The sequence below is a fragment of the Lemur catta genome, chromosome 23, assembly GCF_020740605.2.
Source record: "Lemur catta isolate mLemCat1 chromosome 23, mLemCat1.pri, whole genome shotgun sequence".
NCBI classification, from domain to species: domain Eukaryota; kingdom Metazoa; phylum Chordata; class Mammalia; order Primates; family Lemuridae; genus Lemur; species Lemur catta.
Window position 1 is genome coordinate 10,332,470 of NC_059150.1, and position 21,475 is coordinate 10,353,944.

The 21,475-nt window shown below is 37.8% G+C and overlaps 1 protein-coding gene and 1 long non-coding RNA gene across 10 annotated transcripts in view; one reads left to right on the top strand and one right to left on the bottom strand.

The window, feature by feature from the left end:
* Window positions 1–1,515: 1,515 nt before the first annotated feature.
* On the bottom strand, window positions 1,516–3,122 carry LOC123627058. The gene is made up of 2 exons (XR_006731112.1): window positions 2,532–3,122; window positions 1,516–1,769 (listed from the first exon to the last, which is right to left on the bottom strand). It is a non-coding gene; the product is annotated as an uncharacterized LOC123627058 (long non-coding RNA).
* Window positions 3,123–3,351: 229 nt separating this feature from the next.
* RCOR3 (REST corepressor 3) overlaps window positions 3,352–21,475 on the top strand; it is a 43,190-nt gene continuing 25,066 nt past the window's right edge. For 3 of the 9 annotated variants that reach the window (XM_045536434.1, XM_045536438.1, XM_045536436.1), the window contains exons 1-7: window positions 3,352–3,797; window positions 4,182–4,238; window positions 11,506–11,583; window positions 14,507–14,559; window positions 16,975–17,136; window positions 18,558–18,682; window positions 19,384–19,462. In XM_045536434.1, coding sequence (XP_045392390.1) covers window positions 3,632–3,797; window positions 4,182–4,238; window positions 11,506–11,583; window positions 14,507–14,559; window positions 16,975–17,136; window positions 18,558–18,682; window positions 19,384–19,462 — 720 coding nt within the window. In that variant the 5' untranslated portion in view covers window positions 3,352–3,631. Of the gene's footprint in view, window positions 3,801–4,181; window positions 4,239–6,378; window positions 7,391–11,500; window positions 11,584–11,790; window positions 12,137–14,506; window positions 14,560–16,974; window positions 17,137–18,557; window positions 18,683–19,383; window positions 19,463–21,475 lie in introns of those variants that run through there. The other 6 variants (XM_045536433.1, XM_045536441.1, XM_045536437.1 and 3 more) reach the window with 6 other exon arrangements.

Sequence of the window (21,475 nt, forward strand, 5' to 3'; positions counted from 1 at the left end):
TTTTTAAAGTATTAATATCGGGTAATATAAATCCTCCAAATTTGTTCTTTAGTTGACCCTGCTGGGATTCTAATTGGGATTAGACTAAATCTGCTAAGTCAATTTGGGTAGAACTGATATCTTTACAACATTTGAGTCTCCAAATACATGAGTATATCCATTCACTTATTTGGGCCTTCTCTAATTTTTCTCAATAATATAATTTTTAGTATAGAGTTCTTACACATCTTTCATAAGATTTATTCTTAGGTGTAGTGGGCTGAATCTTAACCCCAAAAATATCAGATTTTAACCCCTGGGACCTATAAATGTTCCCTTATTTGGAAAAAGGGTCTTTGCAGAAGTGATTAAAATAAGGATCTTGAGATGAGATAATCCTGGATTATCCAAGTGGGCCCTAAATGTCATCATACTGTCTTTATAGAAGAGAAGCAGAGAGAAATTTGAGACTCGTACAGAGGAGAAGGCAATGTAAAGATAGAGGCAGAATTTGGACTGAAGTGGCTTCAGCCAAGAAATGTCAGCAGACACCAGAAACTGGAAAAAGGCACAGATTATCACCCACAGCCTGTGGAGTACATACCTGTTGACAGTCTGATTTGAGACTTCTGACCTCCAAAACATTGAGAAAATAAGTTTGTTTTAAGCCACTGAGTTTGTGGTAATTTGTTACAACAGCCATAGGAAACTAATACACTAGCTTTTTGAAATTTTTGATGCATGAGTATATGATATCACTTTTTAAAAAATTCACTAATTGTTTAGTGCTAGTATATAAAAATACAATTGATTTAAAAAAATACCATTGTATCCAGCAACTTGCTAAATTCACTTAATACTAACTTTCAGATGATTTCAATTTTATGTTTAAAATATGATAGACTATCATGTTTCTCCAAATAACAGATTCATGTATTTCTTTCCAATCCTTATACATTTTTCCTTGCCTTTTTGCAATTGCTGGGATCTCTGTACAACACTGAAGTACATCCTCTTCTATCTTTTGCCTTTGGAACTATGAGAAAGTAGTATCTGTTCCAAATTTAAAATATAATGAAAATAGCAAAATTAAAAAAAAAAACAGTAAAAACACCAGCCAAACAAAATAACCAACATTCTTCTAGTTGACAAATCCAAAGGCCTTTTCTTAAACCCTTCTCATGACTCTGCATCAGTGGACATTGTTTATTAACCTACTCTCAAAGCTTTCTTCTTCCTTGCCCAGCTTCTTCTTAACTTCCTCTAACTCCTTATAGATAGGCACTTGCAAGACTTTCTCCCTACACCTTTTCTCTTTCTATTTTGTACTTGCTAACTGTTGGAAAATCATTTTAAGGCCCATTATTATTCTTCAGAACCCAGTCAGCGTCAGGTGTTTTCCTTTTCTTCAGGAGCAAAACAGAAACCTGCTTTCCTTCTTTAAAAATGACATACCCTTCCTCCCCCAGGTTCTTTCCCCAACAGAATGCAGTCTTCTCTGCTCTGCCCTCTTTGCTGTACTCAAACAGTGGAATCTTCATTTTAAGAGTTTTATTCATAAACAGAAATTAGTTACAAAGCTCCTCAAATCTTTGCAATGTTTTGATTTCTGATCTAAATGCAGATTCATTTCTGTATAAAAGTGCATAGGAGGCGGTGCTAAGTTGGGGTATCAGAAAGCTGGGGGGCTAGGAGGCCTCGGAGTGGCATTCACCCAGGTGAATTCTCTCAGTTTCAGTCTTGGCTTTTGTGTTGCAGGACAAGAGCTGAATCATGTTCATTAGAAGCTCCTGCATAAAAACCAAAATACCAGTGTATTATTTTACAATGAAAAATATAACTGTCAAGGGAAATGGCTATTCATTTCATTTGGCCAGGGCATTCTCTCCTTGTAGAAAAGCCATATGGGGATTAAAATAATATTCAGACCTGTATTAATTGAGAAAAGGAACAGAATAAAAGGTTTAGTCGTATGATTCAAATATTTAACGGAGTCATATCAAGCTTAACTAGAGAAATGAGACGATCTCCACTACCAGAACCAGATAGTTTAGTATATGCGAAGGAGACTTCCCACTTTAGAAGGGGTCCTGCCAAATATTTATTTCCCAGGGCTTTTTTTTTTTTTTTTGGCTCAATACCTAAGCTAGGTATGTTATTTCTCTCAGTAAGGGCTTGTTCTGACCAGAGAGGCTCACTTCTGGTTTGATCCATTCTGCATTGACCTATAATAGAATTCTTACAGGACAATCTATTTTCAAGGGTTTGGGCAGTATCTCACCGTTGAGCCCAAATACTGCTCGGCCTAAACCTGCATACTAGACACTACAGTAAGTCCTCACTTATTTCTACGTACTCATGAGGAAAAAGAAAAAGAAAAGCATAAATAGCCCCCAATGCCAGGCAGCCTGGCACGCAGCAGATGCCTTCAAATCTGGTGAAGGAATAATTGCAGTTTCCTATTCCTTTTGCCTAATGCAATTTAGAAAAGCATTACGGAGCACATCTCCTTCCAGGCTGGAAACCCGGCCAGGATGCAGCTCTTGCCTCACCTCCACTTGAGGACTCCGCCCTTTCCACGGGTCGCTCCAAGCCATGACCGCAGGTCAGCGCACACGGAGAAAGCGCCAACTGGGCAAGGGCACCCCCTGGCCTAATTCTTCCCCACTCAGAGCATTCATTCCCCAACTATTAAACTAGCAGAAAAGAAAAAAATGAAAGGTCTGAAGAGGAGGACAGAGAAAAAGGGCTGGGGGAGAAGGGGAGCACTGCTCCGGAAACTCATCCCGCCACCCTTAGTGTCCCTAGGGGATTAGGCCCCAGTTGAGAAATTCAGAACCAGAAATTGTAGCGTCGAGATCCTTCAGGCCGAGTCTACCCCTGCGGCTGGGCCTCAGAACCCCAAGGCCGCCCGGCTGGACTGCGCGCCCCCACCCGCTCCACGCTGCCGGAGGAGCCCCGGGGGCCGAGCTGCCGGCCCGCCGCAGTATCTGGGCAGGGCCGCTCCAGTCACCGCCCGCAGGGCGGCCCCAACTCGCAGCCCGCTCGGCAAAAGGGGGGCCGCTCCCCCCGACTCGGGCTGCTGGGTCGTGCCGGGCCTTTCTCTGGCTGGCCGCGTTCCTTCCGCCCCGAGAGGGCAAAGAGTCCCGCTCCCTCGCGTGCGCCTCTCGCCCGCGCTCCGCAGCGCCCCCTAGGAAGGAAGCCCGCGCGGCGGCCGCGCCTCGGCGGCGGTTTTATTAGCGCTCGGTTGGGGTTGCCCAGCCCTTTGGCGAGCGGGGCTTCCCCGCCCCTCCCCCTCCTCCTCTCGGCCCCCTGCCCCCCCCACCAGACGGCCGGAACCTCCCTGCGGAGCGGAGTGATACCGGCGGCGGCGTAGAGCGCGGCGCGGCCGAGAGGGGTGCCCGGGACTGCGCGGGGCGCGCGGCGGCGGAGGGAGGAGGGGAGAGAGGCGGGGCCGGGGCGGGTTGTTGTGAGGCGACTGCGCTACTGCCGGACCGGGGCGGTTATGGCGGCTCCATATTAACACCCTCCTCCTCCTCCTCCGCCGCCGTCTCCTCCTCCTCCTTTCCCTCCCGCCCGCGCTCTAAGCCAGCTCCCCCTTCACCCTGACGCCTACCTCTTCTGCTCACCTTTCCCCCTCCCCTCTTCTACCATGCCCGGCATGATGGAGAAAGGGCCCGAGTTACTGGGGAAGAACCGATCGGCCAACGGCAGCGCCAAGAGCCCAGCGGGCGGTGGCGGCAGCGGCGCCTCGTCCACCAACGGCGGGCTGCACTACTCGGAGCCCGAGAGCGGCTGCAGCAGCGACGACGAGCACGGTGGTAGCCTCGAACTCCTCCCCGCCAGCCCGCCTGCCCCCCTCCCTCCACCCCTCCCCCAGCCCCCTCCCCTCGCCGCGCTCCCGCCCTCCCTCCCCTCGGAGCCGGGGCGCTGCGGTAGCCTCGAACTCCCGGTGCAGTGCAGCAGCACCCCCCGCGACCCCCGTCCCTCCGCCCTCGCCCAATCCTCCGCTCTCGCCCCCCCTCCCCACCCCCCATCCGCTGCCATCTCCTGGAGTGCCCGGAGTTAATATCTTCCCATCCACCCGCCGCTTCTTCCCTCCATCCAGCGATTTTTATTTTTTATTAAGTGTCTCTTCCTTTTTCTTTTTCTTTTCTTTTCTTTTCTTCTTCTTTTTTTTATTTTTTGGCATTGCTTTGCAGATGTTGGGATGAGAGTCGGAGCTGAATACCAAGCTCGGATCCCTGAATTTGATCCAGGTAGATATATTTGCTTAAGCAAAATCCCGTCTCCCTTTTTCTGGGCTTGGTTTGGGGTAGACGGGGTCGGGGTCCGGGCGTGGGGCTGGGAGGGGATGTGGGGCTGGGCTGGGCAGGCATCCGTGGCGCGGAGGCTGTCAGGCTTGGCCGGGCTGTGACACAGGGCGTGTGGGCAGATGTGTGCATGGCAAGGTTAACATGGTTCCCTTTGGAGGCCACTTGCCGGGTGCTGGTATCGCCTTTCTGACCCTGCCGCCCGAAGCGGGGTCGGGATGAGCAGAGGGGGAAAACGGCCCTTGGCGGAGGCTGGGGTCCGAGGCCGGGGGAGGAGCGGCGGCGGAGCCGAGGGCTGGAGCAGAGGGTGTGCGTGAGGGCTGTGTGTGGACCAACCCTGCAAATGTCAGTTGCCACCGAGCCGGCTCCGGGAGCGGAGGGCCGCGCTCCGCCAGGCGGGCGGCGGCGACCGGGGCGGCTGTCACCGGCGGACGCCGAGGGCGAGCCCCGCCGACCCGCGCGCGGACGGGATTGTCTCCGTTCTTTCTTTTTGGCTAGGTGGTGCGGCTTCGGTCGCGGCATCTCTGCGGAGTGCGGGAGCCGCGGGGAGAAAAAGGGGTGGGGGAAGGGGGTGGGGAGACGCCGGCGGCACACCTCGCTCGCGAGCCAGCCCTAGGAAGTCAGACCACAGGACAGTGGCTGCAGCTGCCAAGGAGACATTTTCTCCCCGAGCAGCCAGGTTCCAGCGTCCTCTGCCAAGCCAGCTTGCGGGCTCCCTGTCTACTTTTCTCCAAACAGGCTCCCTGGCGGTCACGGGATTTCAGCGGGCGCGGGGATTGGGCGAGAGTTCCGCAGATGGAGGCGCCCTCTCCGGAGCCCCTGCGAGTGGAGCGCCTTCCCTTCCCCACCCTGCCCAGACCCTCCGAGCTCAGGCTGCGGACAGACTTTGCAAGGGGCCCCACCTTTTCCTTTTCTTACAGTTGTCATTATTTTACCCAGTGCCCGCACATGATAACTCTGGAATTCGGTGTTAGAAATTAATAGGGCTTGCGTTTTTTCGGGGGGGTGGGGACGGGCAGCATGTTTATTTTAATTATTAGGGTATAGAGGGGTATTTTCTTTCCTCCACCCTATTAGGACAACAAAGAAAATTTAATGATCATTTAAAGAGTTCAGGTAGCAGTTCCTCCTGTCCCAAGGGAGGGGGCTCAACTAATGAGTGTTAAAAGGACTGTCAAGACAGTCTCTTTTTTAATAGGTAAAAACAATAATGTTCACTAGATTTGGGTTGCCTTCTAAACGGCATGAATACATTTTATTCAAAGGCTATCGGTGTGTGTAGTGGTGGGCTTCACATAATTTTAAATGTTTTATAGAACTAATTTTCTTTATTGATGTAGCTAGTAGGTGAATGGCACTTTCACATTATTCTGCTGCCTCAGGGTTTAGCTTGACATTTGGAAAGAGCATACTTTGACTTTAAGATAGACTGAATTCAATTCCCAACTCTTTTATTTTTGTGCTGTGAGCAAATCACCTGCCTTCCCTGAGCCTCAGTTTTCCTAGCTATAAAAATTATTTCATGGAATTCTTGCCAGGATTAAATGCTTGGGCATATGGCAGTTATTCAGTAAAGGGTAAAATTTATAATTATGAAGAATAATTCTGGGTTTATGTACACCTTTCTGATTTGGAGCTTTCATTGGTACTGTGTGCTTTTTTTGGTATTGAAAAAGTTATTTCCAAATTAGAAGTCAGCAGCTAGAACTATTTCTTAAGTTTATAAACTTACCTATCTCTTTGCCCCATTGGGGAGATTTCTGAGTCAACATTTCATAGACAACTACAGTCAGCTTGATTAGGGGTCTTATGTTTAAGAGTCAGGCTCCTTGCTGGAACAAACTTGCACATGCCATAGCCTGATCCCTGTAAAACATTTTGTTTGTTTTTTTGTTTCATGATAAACTAAACACTAACAAATTTGAAAATCTGAGGAATAATTCATTTAAACAGAATATTATTTAGGTGGTTTTACATGGCTGTTATTTGGATTAACAAACTTAATTGATGGTCAACATTTTGCTTATTTTGAACCCAAATGGAATATTTGTGGAGAAAAAGAAAGTCACTGAAATGTTACTGTTCTTTAAATAATTAAAGCCATATTTTTAACTTATTTACTCAGTCTATAATTGATTTTATTAGAATAAGGATAAACATCACATTCTTGAAATTCACTTAATCATTTTCTGCTTAAAAATCTTCTCCAGAAGCATACCAAACCCAAGGACACAATCAAAATCTGTTACGATTTAAACTTAGGAAGGTTTTTTTTGTAGTTATGATAGGCCAATCTTGTCAAGCAAATATAGATTATCAATTATTAGATACTTTTTGCAAGGATATATGGAGCCTCTGCCATTGAGCATTGTACTGCTGCTCTGTTTTATTCTTATTCTAAGTGTTAAACTGTTGTGTGAAGTTTTTATTTCACATCAATTCAATATAATTAGGTCAGAATTTAAACACATTGCCATGGAAAAGATAAAATAAGGAAAAGAGATTTATTAACTAATGATAGAAATTGAGAAATGGTCGGCTCCTCTCTCTCCTTTTTGTCTCATTTTATTATCTTTGTCTCAAACCACTCAATCCATCTTTATGAAGATGGCTCACCTATAGCGCCACAAATCATTTGGAAGAAAAATTCCTTGGGTGCTGATACTATGATGATCAGAATGTAGGAAAATTAGAAGAGGATTTTTTGTGGAGAATATTTTTATTAGAAGAGATAATGATAGAAATTAAGCACATAAATAATAAATTAGTAAACTGATTAGAGAATATGAGAAGAATTGACATTTATGTTGGAATTATGGAAATTAAGAGATTAGGGACAGTTTACCTTAATATATGGGCCCTTTGCTAATGATGTCTTTATAATTTACTAACTGGAGTTTTGATTATTTTCTTTCAGTTGTTTACTTGATCTTCCCAACATTTATTTATTGCCTACTGACTGTGCTTACACCATGAGAAGCAATTTTGTGTGGTGATTAAGTCTCACCTCTTTCCTTTAATCTAATATGGCATAATGACCTTAGATGAACTGCCTGACTCCTTTGTGAAAGGGTGATAATGTTGAGTGTATCACGAGAGTAAGTGGAAGTTAATGTATATAAAGCAGTGGTTTTCAAAATATGTTGCTTGCATACCCATAAAATAATTTTGGAAAAACATATTCTCACATATTTTAAAGGTGGTATCTATTATTTGTCACTAAGTTTAAATAGTTGAAAAATGTAACCTCTGGTGTATTGAAAATATTAACATTTTGAAATAAAGCTTTTGTATCCTTATTTTAAATGTATCGAATTCAATATAAAACTACGGTGATGGGATAGTATCTGTTTATAAAATATATAGACAGGCTCCTAACATTCTGAAAGTTTACATTGTTCCTTTTTATCTTTGAAATCATTTCCATACATTTTTTCCCACAGAATTTTATCTTCCATAATATATTTTTGTGATTGAAAGTACTTCATTGATCACCTAACTTCTCTATCACCATAATATCACCATAATATCTTGAAAACATAAGGTTCTGAGTGTTAAATCTCTTCTGGCTTGAATTATTACAACTGATACATAATTGATTAAAATCGTATTAGTTATGGTGCCTTGAGTAAAGGAAGACTTTGCTGACACCCTGTTTGGAACCCTGGAGGTTTTAAAATTTTGTGCCATGTACTCTTGTAATACTTGGAATGCGTGAGAGACATGCCTTGTTTGAGGATGACATGTAGCTTAGACGACAGGTGACTTCTCAGATAGATTGTCTTGGGAATGAGAACGTAGAAAAGTTAAAGGTCTGAAAATTGATTCTCTTAAAACATATTCATGCTCATGTTCCCTGGGAAAATCTTTGTTTATCCCAGTTTGAAGTTGGTATGTTAAGTATGTAATTTAGGGCCTTATGTATAAATAGTAAAAATTTTAAAAATATTTAGAGCATCTTAATATTCTCAATATTTAAGTTCTTAATGTAGTATATTTGTTCCATGATGTCCATCAAAGTCCTTAGTTTTAATATCTTAAAGGAAATCTTAAAAAGTAATAAAATATTTTTATTTTTGTACTTACTTTAAAATGCTATTGATATAGAAATTCTGGCTTCTCAAATTATATTTTTGTTTCTTAGTTGTTGGTTTTCTCCAGTAGTTTCATAAATGTACTTTACCAATTGCAGTTAAAAGATCTAAATGATTTCAAAGGGAGTAAACTTTTAAATGTTTTATTTAGAACTTTTAAACTGATTGTTCAACAATTTTGCTTTCAGAACTGATATGCTACTATTATAGTCTTTTAAAATTATGGTTTACGATCTGGGTTTTGGTTTGTTAATCCATTCAGAAGGTAGGATACTTACAAGGCATGATTATTTTGTTGATACATCAGGTTTGATTCTCAGTATGGTTTCTAATAGACAGTTTTGAGGTATAATCTTAAATATAGATAAAGATAAAATAAACATTGGGTTTATGTCTTTAAAATATTAATATCTTAGTTCATTCCGACATTTACAATGGGAAGGGTAAAATTTTATTGAATGTAAGCATCCTACAGGGTAAATAAATTAATGGTACAACTTACTTTGTCCTATTATTTTATAGGAGGGGAAGCAAATCTGAGTTGCCAGAAAAACAAAAAAAGTTATTTCATCTATTTAATCTCATTTTCAAAGGGTTGATGAGAGAGGACATCAGCCATTTGAGTTATAGCCCCATGAGGTTTTATTCATTTATTTTTTAGTTGATTGATAAGGTCAGAAGAAGCCTTTTCAGGATAAAGAAGGGAAGTTAAGAAGGGAGCTGTTTTCAGTAAACATATACTGGCAGTGATGATTAAGTCTCATATAATGGTTACCATATGCCAGGTACTTCACTTATATTAATTCATTTAATTTTTGAACAACTCTGTGAAGTAGGTACTCTCATCATCCATATTTTTAGAAATGAGGAAAATTGAGGCACAGATTAATTAGGTGTGCCCAAGGTGACATAGCAACCAAGTGGCAGAGCTGGGATTCAAGCTCTGGGAGTATGGTTCCACAGACCACACTCTTAACCATTGCTTATTTCCTATGAACATCAGTCATCTCTTAGGCCTAGTTGACAAATATATAATTGAAAATAGTGGAGTACAGTTCAGAGTTTTGGAAAGAACATTGTGAAATGCCTAATTAGGCATTCTCTGCTATCAGACAGGATTGTTTTCCCTCTACCCACCACCCCCCTTATTAGAAGAGCTGCTAGTTCTCACAGCTTCAATGCCAGTTTCTGTCAGATCAGACCCTTAATTACAATGTTCAGAATTTTTTTGGAAATATAACTGTAATTTTTCATGGGGAAAAATATTTTAAAAAATAGTTTAATAACTTTCAGAAGAGACATGTAATAAGGATATTTCAATTCAGACTTTCTGTAATGCAAGAATTAGATGTGAGATGCAAGGAAATATGTTTAAATATTAAGCATGATATGCTATTAAAACTTGAGACTTAATGGAAGCCTTTCTTTATTGCATTCCATGTTCTATTAAGTAGGATTTAAATGATCTTATTGTCATAATCAGTTGTGCAAAAGGAATCAGTTCCATGTTAAAGGATTGAAGTTTTGAATATTCACTGGAAGTAACATTAGATTTTATTAATTAAATAAAGGCAGGCTTCTGACCAACTTAGGACTTCTGTTTTATTTCCATCAAAGTAGGTTGGCTATTTTGTATTTGTATTTTTATTTACATAGTTAAAAATTAAATATATATCTTAATATTGAAGTTTGTAAAAGACATCTCAAAGTTTATTTTCATTGAATACAAATTTTAGTCAATGAACCTCTAACTTATATTTTCTTAAATTCTAAGCTCCTGCTTTCGTCCTCTTTTATTAAAGATGCAACAAAATACAGAAAGTTTTGTTTTTAGATTTATTTTATAATTGTTTTGTCTAATACTTTGATAGTGTTTCTTCTTCATTTTTCTTCATGCATAATTTTTCCTTATCATAAAATACATAAAATTTTTAAATAACTTTAGCTTCATATTTTAAGAATAGTGTATGATTCTTTAAAAATTGTTGATTAAATATACAGTAGTGATAAATGATGTTTCAAAAATAAAAATTATTGAATGATATGAAATTATTGCTTGATGGATAACTTTTCTAGATGGAGATTATACTAATAGTTCCCTTAACCCTAGAAATGAATGTTCTTTATTCCAGGTATCTTACACCTTTAAAAATGATCACAATTTAGCTTCAGAATTATATTAATATTTTATGTGAGTAATTTTGGAATTCTCCTATTTAATGGTAGTTATCAGTACCTCATAAAAGTCAGTTGTGACATACTCATAGACAAGTCTGCTTAAAACGTGGCAGCAGTGCTTCATTTCTTGATAGTTTTAAATTAACTTGAATGTATCTAAGGATTAGGTAGGAGCCAGAAAAAGACCACCTAGTAAATAAAAGACAGAACCTATGGGCATGTTCTTGGCGCTGGCATATCTGTGTGAGGCTTTCATTCATTCTGTTTATTCTTAATTTACATGCAGTTTTAACAGGGCTTGATTTTTATGACTTTTTGGATTATAACAGATTTGAAATAAGAAAGTGATAGTAGCTTCTAGATTAGAAGTAGACTTTTAAATTACATTAAGAAGAAATCACATTGTTAACTTTTATATCTTTGACTTTTTTTACGCAGAGCACATACTTTTATAAATATAAAATAAATGAAATTCAGTTTAAAAAGGAGTAGCTGGCAGACTCATAGCAAGGAATAAGAGTAAATAAAAACCATAAAAGCAGACATAAGTATTTAAAAACATAGCAATCTTGGCCCATTTAGGTATGGAATAAAACAATACTTGAGGCATTCTCTCTCTAGTTTAAAAAGTCTGAGTTTTTACTGATGATCTCTAATGTGTGGAAGGTTAAATCAAATTTACTACTCTGTCAAGTTACGGATATGTAATGTACTTAAAGTCTTTAAAGGAGGTAAACTTCAGCATTTTCAACATATCCTTAAATTTTATAAATAGGATATTTGATATAAATCTGTTTTCCTTCTCTTTGTTTTCTGTACTTTTTTTGTCCTCCTTTGCAGGTACCTGTACTGAAATAAAAATAAAGGTTAATTTGTTTATGCTTATTTTGTATGTAAATAAAATCCATCATATTCAAAGTAATTAATTTTTTTTTCTCCAGGTGCTACAAAGTACACAGATAAAGACAATGGAGGAATGCTTGTATGGTCTCCATATCACAGTATCCCAGATGCCAAATGTAAGTTTTCTGAAATTGAATGTTAATGTCAACAGGGGTCTGTCAGCCAATTCAAAATGTGACTTATATTTGTTTCTGGCTCTTTTATTAGAGTCTCATAAAAAACAGTTTTTGTCTTTGTTTTATTTTGTTTTTTAATGGAGGTTGTTCTATTAGAATGTTTTTCCTTTTGAAAGATAGTGGGTTGATCATTCCAATTTGTGTCAGGCCCATGAAGAATGAAAAACCTAGGATCTGATGGCATTGCTGCTTAAATCCTCAAGCAGGGGAGGGAGTTACTATGTAGACATCTGCACAGGCTTTTCCTCAGTATGTGGAGCTGTAAAGAAATGCCTTCAAACTTCAAAGAGCCCACTATCATTACCATTTTAAAGAGCAAAGGGAAAAGAACTGACTTCAGCAGCCATCAGGTCATCTTTGTGCCCTCCATTTCTGGACGGAGACCTTCTGGATCATTGACCATGCACCTCTTGAATCATGGTGTGGCTTTAGACTTCAATGTGATGTAGCGGACCTGATCCTTTGCGGCACATCAGATGTAGGAAACGTGCAGGTAACAACACTAAGATCCCCACCCCTCCATTAAGTTATCATTGAATTTTTAAAATAACAGCAACAACATTGAACAGCTAATTCTAGCAGCTGTGAAATAAACTTGTCTTTTTAGAATATTTACTAACATCTTAAAGATGTCTCATGACAGTTCATTTAGGCCCATGAAAATTAATGATATCCTGTCATATGTATAGTAAGTCTAATGTGTATTGATGCAATAAGAAAAACTGGAAACTGAGTATGCTTCTGCGTACCTGATAACGCTTCCTCTTTAAGAGCTTTAGAGCACGAGCAAAAGGTCTAGCTGGTAATCTAGGAAATGGGTGCCCTGAGGCATTCTTAATAAAAAACAAATTATTCATTTGGCCTAGGACTGTGTACTAAGAACCTGAAAGAGACTATTGGGTTTTCCAGGTTCAGTCATCATTACAGGCAAAGGTTTTCATTCACAAACTGAGCATCAGGGTGTCATTGAATTGTGCTGTTTTAGCCTGGTTTTATACAGTGGTGCATTTCTTAGCACAGTGGAAAACAGTTTAGCCAACATGTCCTGTAATGTGGTGTCCATGTGAATATCCTATTGAAGGTCTAGGGCAGTGGTTTTCAACCCTGGCTATGTATTGGAATCACTTGGGGAACATTTTTTTTTTAAAGTACTTATGTCTAGTCTCTTTATTAAACTGATTAAATCAGAATCTTCAGGGGTGGAGTCTGGACATTTTACTCTTTAAAAGCTCTCACACTGGCTGGTTGTGGTAGCTCATGCCTGTAATCCTAACACTCTGGGAGGCCAAGGTGGGAGGATCCCTTGAGGTCAGGAGTTCAAGACCAGCCTGAGCAAGAGTGAGACCCTGTCTCTACTAAGAATAGAAAAAGTTAGCCGGGCATGGTGGCGAGCATCTGTAGTCTCAGCTACTCGGGAGGCTGAGGCAGGAGGATCGCTTGAGCCCAGGAGTTTGAGGTTGCTGTGAGCTAGGCTGATGCCACAGCACTCTAGCCCGGAGAGTCAGACTCGGTCTCAGAAAAAGAAAAAAGCTCCCACACTGATTCTAATACATAGCCGGGGTTGAGACCCATAGGTCAGTTGGTATTATTTAATCTTCTGTCTATAGGACTATAAGATATTTTTGCTAAATTTAATCAGCATATATTTAGACCTGTCATGTATTTGAGTGCTTTGGATTCTAAACAAAATGTAATATTTGGAGTTTCTGCACCAAAGCTTGCACTTGGGAATATATAATAGCACCCATAAGAAATAGTTGTTATTCTAACAGCATTATTGTTACAGTAGCATATTCATATATTAAATTGCACTGACCAGTAATCATAGCAAATACTTATTAAGTGCTTAACATATGCCAGGTGCTGTTTAGAGCACTTTCCACATATTAACTCATTTAATCTTAGGAGGAAGGTACTGTTTTTATCAGCAATTTAAAGTGAGGAAACTGAGGTACAAAAAGATGAGTTGCTTGGTCAAAATCAAAAAACTAGCAACAAGCTGAGAATGAAGCCCACGTAGACAAGCTATTCCAGGATCAGAATTCTTAACCAATGCTTCTCAAATATATTTTTAAAGAATTTTTATATATATATATGTATGTGCGTGTGTATATATATAATTTTAAAGGGTCAAGAAAGAGTCATTGTATGGACTTCACATAAAATTGAGTCCTGCTGAATGTGGCAGACTTCTCAGCAATGAGGCCTTCAAATAGCCAGTGGATCATCATTGAAACTGCTTATCTAAATAGTTCTGTTGGCTTAATTACATATGGAGGACAAATGAAATTGTAATACTCAGACACTCTTTGTATAGCAAGCAGGAAGAGCTTAAGAACATTTAGGGATACTGAGGCATACTTAAATGTGTCAATATTATGTTTAGCTGGCAAAGCTATATAGATAAACCATCCTTTCTACAGCAATCAGAAGTGAAATGATAAAGGCTTTGGGCCAACTCCAAACATGAGAAAGGGTCTTAAATAGCTAAGTCTCTTCAAATAAAAACTGCAACAGAAAATCAATAAATTATCGTTGTATTTTACAATGTAATTAGATTCTGTTGGCTACCCACAGATTGGTCTTTTTCTTCATACAAAAAAATATAGTAGTAATGTTACTGAATTTGATAAGTATATGATAGTCATAGAGATAAGTCATACTAAATAAAATTTTAAACCAGGTGAGCTTCTGATCCAGTTCATGTAAATCTCTTTTCATGATGTTTCATAGAAGATGGCTTTGACTATTTTTTTTACCCTTGGAATATAAATTATTTTGTTTTGCTGTGTTAAAAAAAAAGTAGACCTGAGCAAATGAAGTAAATGAGAATAATTAATTATATAACATTGTTTCATTACAGTGGATGAATATATTGCAATTGCAAAGGAGAAGCATGGCTACAATGTGGAACAGGTATGTAGAGAAACATTTTAACACTAAGGCTCCTCTTAATATTTATCAGATCCACAGAGTATCGCATGATAGTTTCTATCCTAAGAAAGTGCCTAAGTTTGACCAACCTTATAGGTACCACAAAAGTCCTGGCAAAATCTGACCTTTCAGCATTAAGGATTTTGCTTTTATAAACATTAATCATCTCAAGGGCTTGAACATTTTTTCTCAGTGCCTGTTTCCTATTCTACTTTGAGTTCTGAAAGCTTCTGAGAGCCTTCAGTATTACTCTGGCAAATGCTTACCAAAATGAAAAGTAAGTTTTGGTGAATTTGGGGGTAAATACACATGGATAGGACTTTAAAAACAAATCTTTTATTTATAAAAAATTTAATTCTCTTTTGACTTTTTGTTCTAAAGGAGGATCTAAGAGTTAAACCTTTCATTTAAAGACATATTTAAGACTTCTAAATTTTGAATAAAATCACAAAAGTCTTTTTTTTGGTTAGATAACTTTAAAAGGATATATCTATATATGGTATATCTATATATGGCATATCTATTTCTCTGTACATGGAGGTAAATATATCATAGTTCATTATCCATAGTGATGAGGGAATGGAGAACATGGAAAAATGAAAATGAAATAGAGATTCTTAAATGTCATTTCAACTAAATATTATATTAACCTTTATCAGAATTAGGCCAGCACATGCCTGTAATCCTAGCACTCTGGGAGGCTGAGGTAGGAGGGTTGCTTGAGCTCAGGAGTAAGACCAGCCTAAGTAAGAGTGACACCGCATCTCTACTAAAAATAGAAAAATTAACCAGGCATGGTGGTGCATGCCTGTAGTCCCAGTTCCCCAGGAGGCTGAGGCAGGAGGATCTCTTGAGCCCAGGAGTTCGAGGTTGCTGTGAGCTAGGCTGATGCCTTAGCACTCTAGCAAGACTCTTGTCTCCAAAAAGAAAAAAGGATTAATAGTAAACCAGGTAGATTTGTTTTAAGAGAAGAAAGGTAAATTATCTATACCTTTGGTTACCAAGAGCTAACTTTATAGTTAATAACATGGTAAAGTAATATTTTTGTGAAATTAAGATGTTTATCTCTATATTAATATATCTAAATGTAATTAACTTTTTGTGGATTTTGAAACTAATTTTGAGTGCCTATTTTGTTTTTAACCCTTGCCTTTCTGTTTAATATTTGTTTTAGCAAGTTAATCCTTTAAAATGTAACTGTACATATATATTCATTTTCATGTTTATTTTAAAGGACTGTTATTAAAAGTGCAGAAATTAACTTTCAAAGTCACTATTTAAAAAGTTGCTGGCCAGGTGTGGTGGCTCATGCCTGTAATCCTGGCACTCTGGGAGGCCAAGGTGGGAGGATTGCTTGAGGTCAGGAGTTCAAGACCAGTCTGAGCAAGAGCGAGACCCCATCTCTACCAAAAACAGAAAAAATTAGCCGGGCATGGTGGCATGGGCACCTGTAGTCCCAGCTACTTGGGAAGCTGAGGCAGGAGGATTGCTTCTGCCCATAAGTTGGAGGTTGCAGTGAGCTATGATGACACACCTGCATGCTAGCCTGGAAGACAAAGCGAGACTGTGTCTCAAAAATAAAAATTAAAATTAAAAATTAAAAACATAAAAAGTTGCTGTATCTCTTTTTTAAAAATAAAAGTTTCTCTTCTAAATCATACTCAATACCTTACAGTTAAGAGAAAGGCCTATTACTTATAATAGAGGGGAAACTTATGAAATGTTTGGAAATTATCCATTTCCAGCTTTCTTATGACACAGTAATCAGTCATTGAAGTTATTTGTATGCCTCCTAATAGTTCTGTGTATATATTATGATAGTAAGGAACTTTAAAAAATACATGTGGCAAAAAAATTGTTAAAGTTGCATTGGAGATACTCTTACATCTTAAAAGTGTTTAGCCTGTGATATACTTGTAAAAGGGGAAAAGTTGAATTTCTCTCTACTAAGTCCCAACCAAGCATTTCTGGTTTTGTGTTATAATTGATAGTTTCATTTAAGTGTTGATTTCATTCAAGTATTGATTTATTGACTATGTCCCTTTTAACATATTTTTTCTACACATTGAGAAATTAATAAATGTGGGTGAAAGTCTTCATGAGCCTACAAACCTGCTTTAGTAGTAATTATAGTCACTCTCCTCAGCTCACTGTTTTTCCTAGATTCTGCAACAAATATGGTATGTAAGAACATTCACTGTTCTGTGGCCCTGATTTAAAAGAAATAAATAAATGAGGTCTGCTACCTGGGCGCCCCTGATTAAAAGTCCCAAACTGTGAGTGTATCTTCAGTTGAAGTCATAGGCTTAAGATTTTAATCTAATTTGTGTTTAACTTTCTTAAGTGTGATGGAACATAAGTCCATTAAAACCAAAGGGGAATGATTTCTCTTCAAAGGCACTTGGCATGTTGTTCTGGCATAAACATAATATTGAGAAGTCCCTTGCTGATCTCCCTAATTTCACTCCCTTTCCGGATGAGTGGACAGTGGAAGATAAAGTCCTATTTGAACAAGCCTTTAGTTTTCATGGAAAGAGCTTTCACAGGATTCAGCAAATGGTATGGTAATTTTGGTCTTTCTATGATTGTACCTGAGTGATCTCTTATGCTGTTATTGAATACTTCCTAATTATTAAATACAAAAAAGTTTTTAAATTTAATATTACAAAATACTTTGAAGTGGGTATATTTTTATACAGTGCTACTTTCTGCAACCACACATACATGACAGTTATATGCTATTTCATTATAGTAGTTTTTATTTTGACTTAAATGTATGTGTAATAGAGTTATTAAATGTTTGTTGTGTCAGGAAAAAAGTCGTAATTTCAACTTTATTTTTAAATGTTCATTTTTTGACCTTAAGATTTTGTTTTTTAATTTATATATTTTTGGATATGAAAGCCTGTTTTTAAAAATTGCATATTATTTCAGTGTTGTCCAGGTGCTGCTTTTTTTTTTCCCCCGAGAAGGAAACTTGCTCTATATTTTGAATTCCTAAATTTTTAGAGTTGTGTCAAAATAATATAAATCTGAGAAATTGCTGCATTAAACTGTTTTAACCTGAGTACATAAAAATTAGATAATGTTTTACAGATACACCTAGGTGTCTTCCATAATCAAAGAGAACCTTTTTGGTGGGGAATATGCATCTTTGCTTATCACTGTGACAGATCAGTGCATGATCATTAGTCGGTTTAATACTCAAAGACTTTATTTGGTGGCTAAAGCCTGTTTGCATTATTTACCATTTTAAGACCTAGATTTAAAACAAAGTGATTAAAAAAACTCATTATTAAGAACTGAATAGCTCTTCTTGAAAACATTTTGCTAAAGAAAGAAGCCAGACACAAAAGGTTACATATTGTGTGGTTCCCTTTATGTGAAATATCCAAAATAGGCAAATCCATAGAGACAGAAAGTAGATTAGTGGTTGCCAGGGACTGGGGGGGAAGGGAGGAATAGGGAATGACTGCTAATAGGATAGGATTTCTTTTTGAGGTTGTGAAAATGTTCTGGAATTAGATAGAGGTGGTGATTGCACAACTTAGTATACTAAAAACCACTAAATTGTACACTTAAAATAGTAGATTTTATATTATGTGAATTATGTCTAAAATTCCAGTTTACAGAGGGAAAAAAATAATTGAGTAGCTCTTTAAGGAAAACAAATACCAAATACTAACATGGCTATGCTGGGGACTTTTGGGGTCATTTTCTCCAAATTTCTTTGTGATATTCTCCCCTCTACCAGGAACAAATAGGAATATTGATTCATTCAGAAATGTCAGTGAAATTGGTATTATGGGATACTGTGACTACAACAGTACTTTTTAGCTAGATAATTCATAAAGGTACTCATGAAATATCTTTGATTTATGCCTTTATTAATTGTCAAAGAATAATATAAAAATATTCATTTTGTTAATCAGAGTTTATGAATTAAATTTGCCAATATTAACATGATTTTTGTTTTTAAGCTTCCAGATAAGACAATTGCAAGCCTTGTAAAATACTACTATTCCTGGAAAAAAACTCGATCTAGGACAAGTTTGATGGATCGCCAGGCTCGTAAACTAGCCAATAGACATAATCAGGGTGACAGGTACGTTGGACGCCCTTATATAGTTACATTGTTAGGGACACTGCTTTGGATTGCTTATATTTCCTAAGGCAGAGAGATTTCCACAACACATTGTAAATATTTCTTATCCTTAAGTTCATGTTTCCGATCTGACAGGAAGAGCCGATTGGCAGAAGTTTTAATAATAAGAACTCTTTTCAACTCTTTTAACTGTAATCACAAATGCTTCCTTTTAGTATTGATATATTCAACACATACATTTAGAATATATTAAAGAATATATCCTGTGGAAGAGGCTCTTTTCACAATTAACTCAGTAACTGAAGTCCCCATTATTGTAGCTATATCTTTCTGGTATAGTATAAAATCATTTTGTTTCGTTTTTGTCTGTGTTTAGTCCCCAACTGGAGAACTGAAATTATAAGCATTATATCAAATTGTGTGTTCTCTTTCCCAAATTATGTTTTTTTTAAAATCCCTTTCCCATTGAATCTCTATTTTTTGAGCTAGAAATGCTTGCTAAAATGATCTGTTTACTCTACAGGATAAATATTTCTAAATACTACAGAAATATAAATTGCAAGCTCATCTTCCCAAGGAAAGCTCTTGTTCTGTTCGAGTATTTAGTAAAATTGTTAGAATGTGTATTACAGTTTGATAAGAGCAGTAGAATAGAATAAAAAGAAGGGCATTAAGTTTACTAATCTTTGTTTCTTCCTCAGTGATGATGATGTGGAAGAAACACACCCAATGGATGGGAATGATAGTGATTATGATCCCAAAAAAGAAGCCAAAAAAGAGGTAATGATGATCATCACAAATGGTAGTAATTGTTCTACAAATCACTGAAGAAGAATGTACAGTACTTCATATTAAAAACTTTTTTATATAAGAGTTTAGAAGGTAGTAAATTGCAATCCTAATGAGAGGTTTTTGGAAATACAGTCATACCCAGAACCCTAGTTAGCCAGTGGTTTGAGTAATTTGGGGCTTATCTCATCTACTCAGAAGTATAAAAGCCCTGCCGTGATCCCTAGTTTTTAATCCATGGAAAAGAAATAAAACCACCCTTAAATGATACAGTATTAAGTGTAAAATCAAGCTTTCTGGTTTTGTTACTCAGTTTTTCTTGAAAACATTTTGTTTGGTCCATGTTATAGCAGATTGAAAAGTAGTACCAGGTATATTGACATCATCAGTGAAAATTGAAAGCCGCCTGTGAAAGGAAGAGATGAAAGAATCTCCATCTAGAAAAGCACTTATATGATGCTATCCTCGATATGATAATAATGATGACTTAAAATCCTTAAGAAAAGGCAAAATTGATATACATGCTCTGCTTAATAAGGCAAGAAACTACATAATTGTAAAAAAAAATAGTCAAAATGTTGATGAATAAAAGTTTCTAAGGTACAGACAGCGGTACCTGGCTGTAAACAATTTTTGAGACCCAGGTTTAAAGTGCATTCTTCTAGAGAGGATTTGTATTTGCTTTTGCTAAGTCTCTGTAGGTGCTACCAACCTGAGACACTTTTAAACTAAATTTTCAATTTGGGATTTTTCAGGCCAGACAGATCATAAAATTAAGGCCCCACGTGGGAGAAAGTGTGAGGGATAAACTTCACTATTGGGTACAATGAATACTATTCTGGTGACAGGCATGCTAAAGTCCTGACTTCAGCATTATACAATTCACCTGTATAACAGAAACACTTGTACCCCTTTAATATTTTGGAATAATAATAAATAAATAAATTTAGGCCCCAGCCTGTTTGAATATAGGCCTATGGTTAGAGATTCTCAGGGGAGACTTTCTGATTTCTTTTTGTTCCACTCAGCCAAGGGTGAGATGGCCGGGATTCCCTTTAATCATTCTCTCCCTCTGCAGAGCAGGGATTTATTTTTCTACTTGGCACACTAATGGAGTTCCCCTTCTAGCATTCTGGCTTTGTCTCCTGTCCCCTGCACCTGTTGTCCACTGAAGCTTGGGCTTTCCTCAAATGCCAACTACTGCATACTTGCTTATCCCTCTGGATTCTTGCTTTCTCATCATTTCTGGCCTCTGAGGAATTTCCTCACTTCCTGGCCAGCTCAGAAGTAAATTTAAAAGAATTTTTAAAAAATATTTGATCCAGCCATTTTAGGGTGCTACGCTGGGAGGAGTTTCTCTGAACATCAAATCTGACATGTGTTGCTTAGAGTTGGATTTTAAGCAATGAAGTGGATTATGCTTCATTATACAGTTGTTTTATGAATTTTACCAGGAGTTCCTTTTCTAAAGAATTGGATTATTAGATCTATTCAGTGACATAGCCTTCAGCATAATAGACGCAGTTTCTAATGTATTCGTCTTTCAGAAGCACAGAAGAACATTGTTGTTTTATCACTTTAAGAATATTATAAATAATAATGAAATACTATTTAGGACTTCATGGTCATTTTTAGAACTCTCCTAACCTCTTCTGAGGCATAAATTCAGTTTATTTTATTTTATTCATAGATCAGGAGTTTAGAAATGTTTTCAGGGTTAAGATAATTCCATGTCCTTTTTAACCTTTAGAGACATAATTCTCTTTCAGCAACTCTAACATGAAAATGAAATGTTATCTCTTTTTTACCAGCCGTCTAATCTGCCATGTCATAATCTCTAATTTGTCCCGTTTTTCTTGGTTTTTTTTTTTTACTTTTTTTAAAACTTTGCATTTAGTAAGTTAACTTCTTTTTTGCTGTAAGTTCTCAGCACTTTATTGGTGAGGAAAAATATATCTCATCCTGAAGCAAACAGGAAAATTTAAAATACAGGAAAATTTAGAG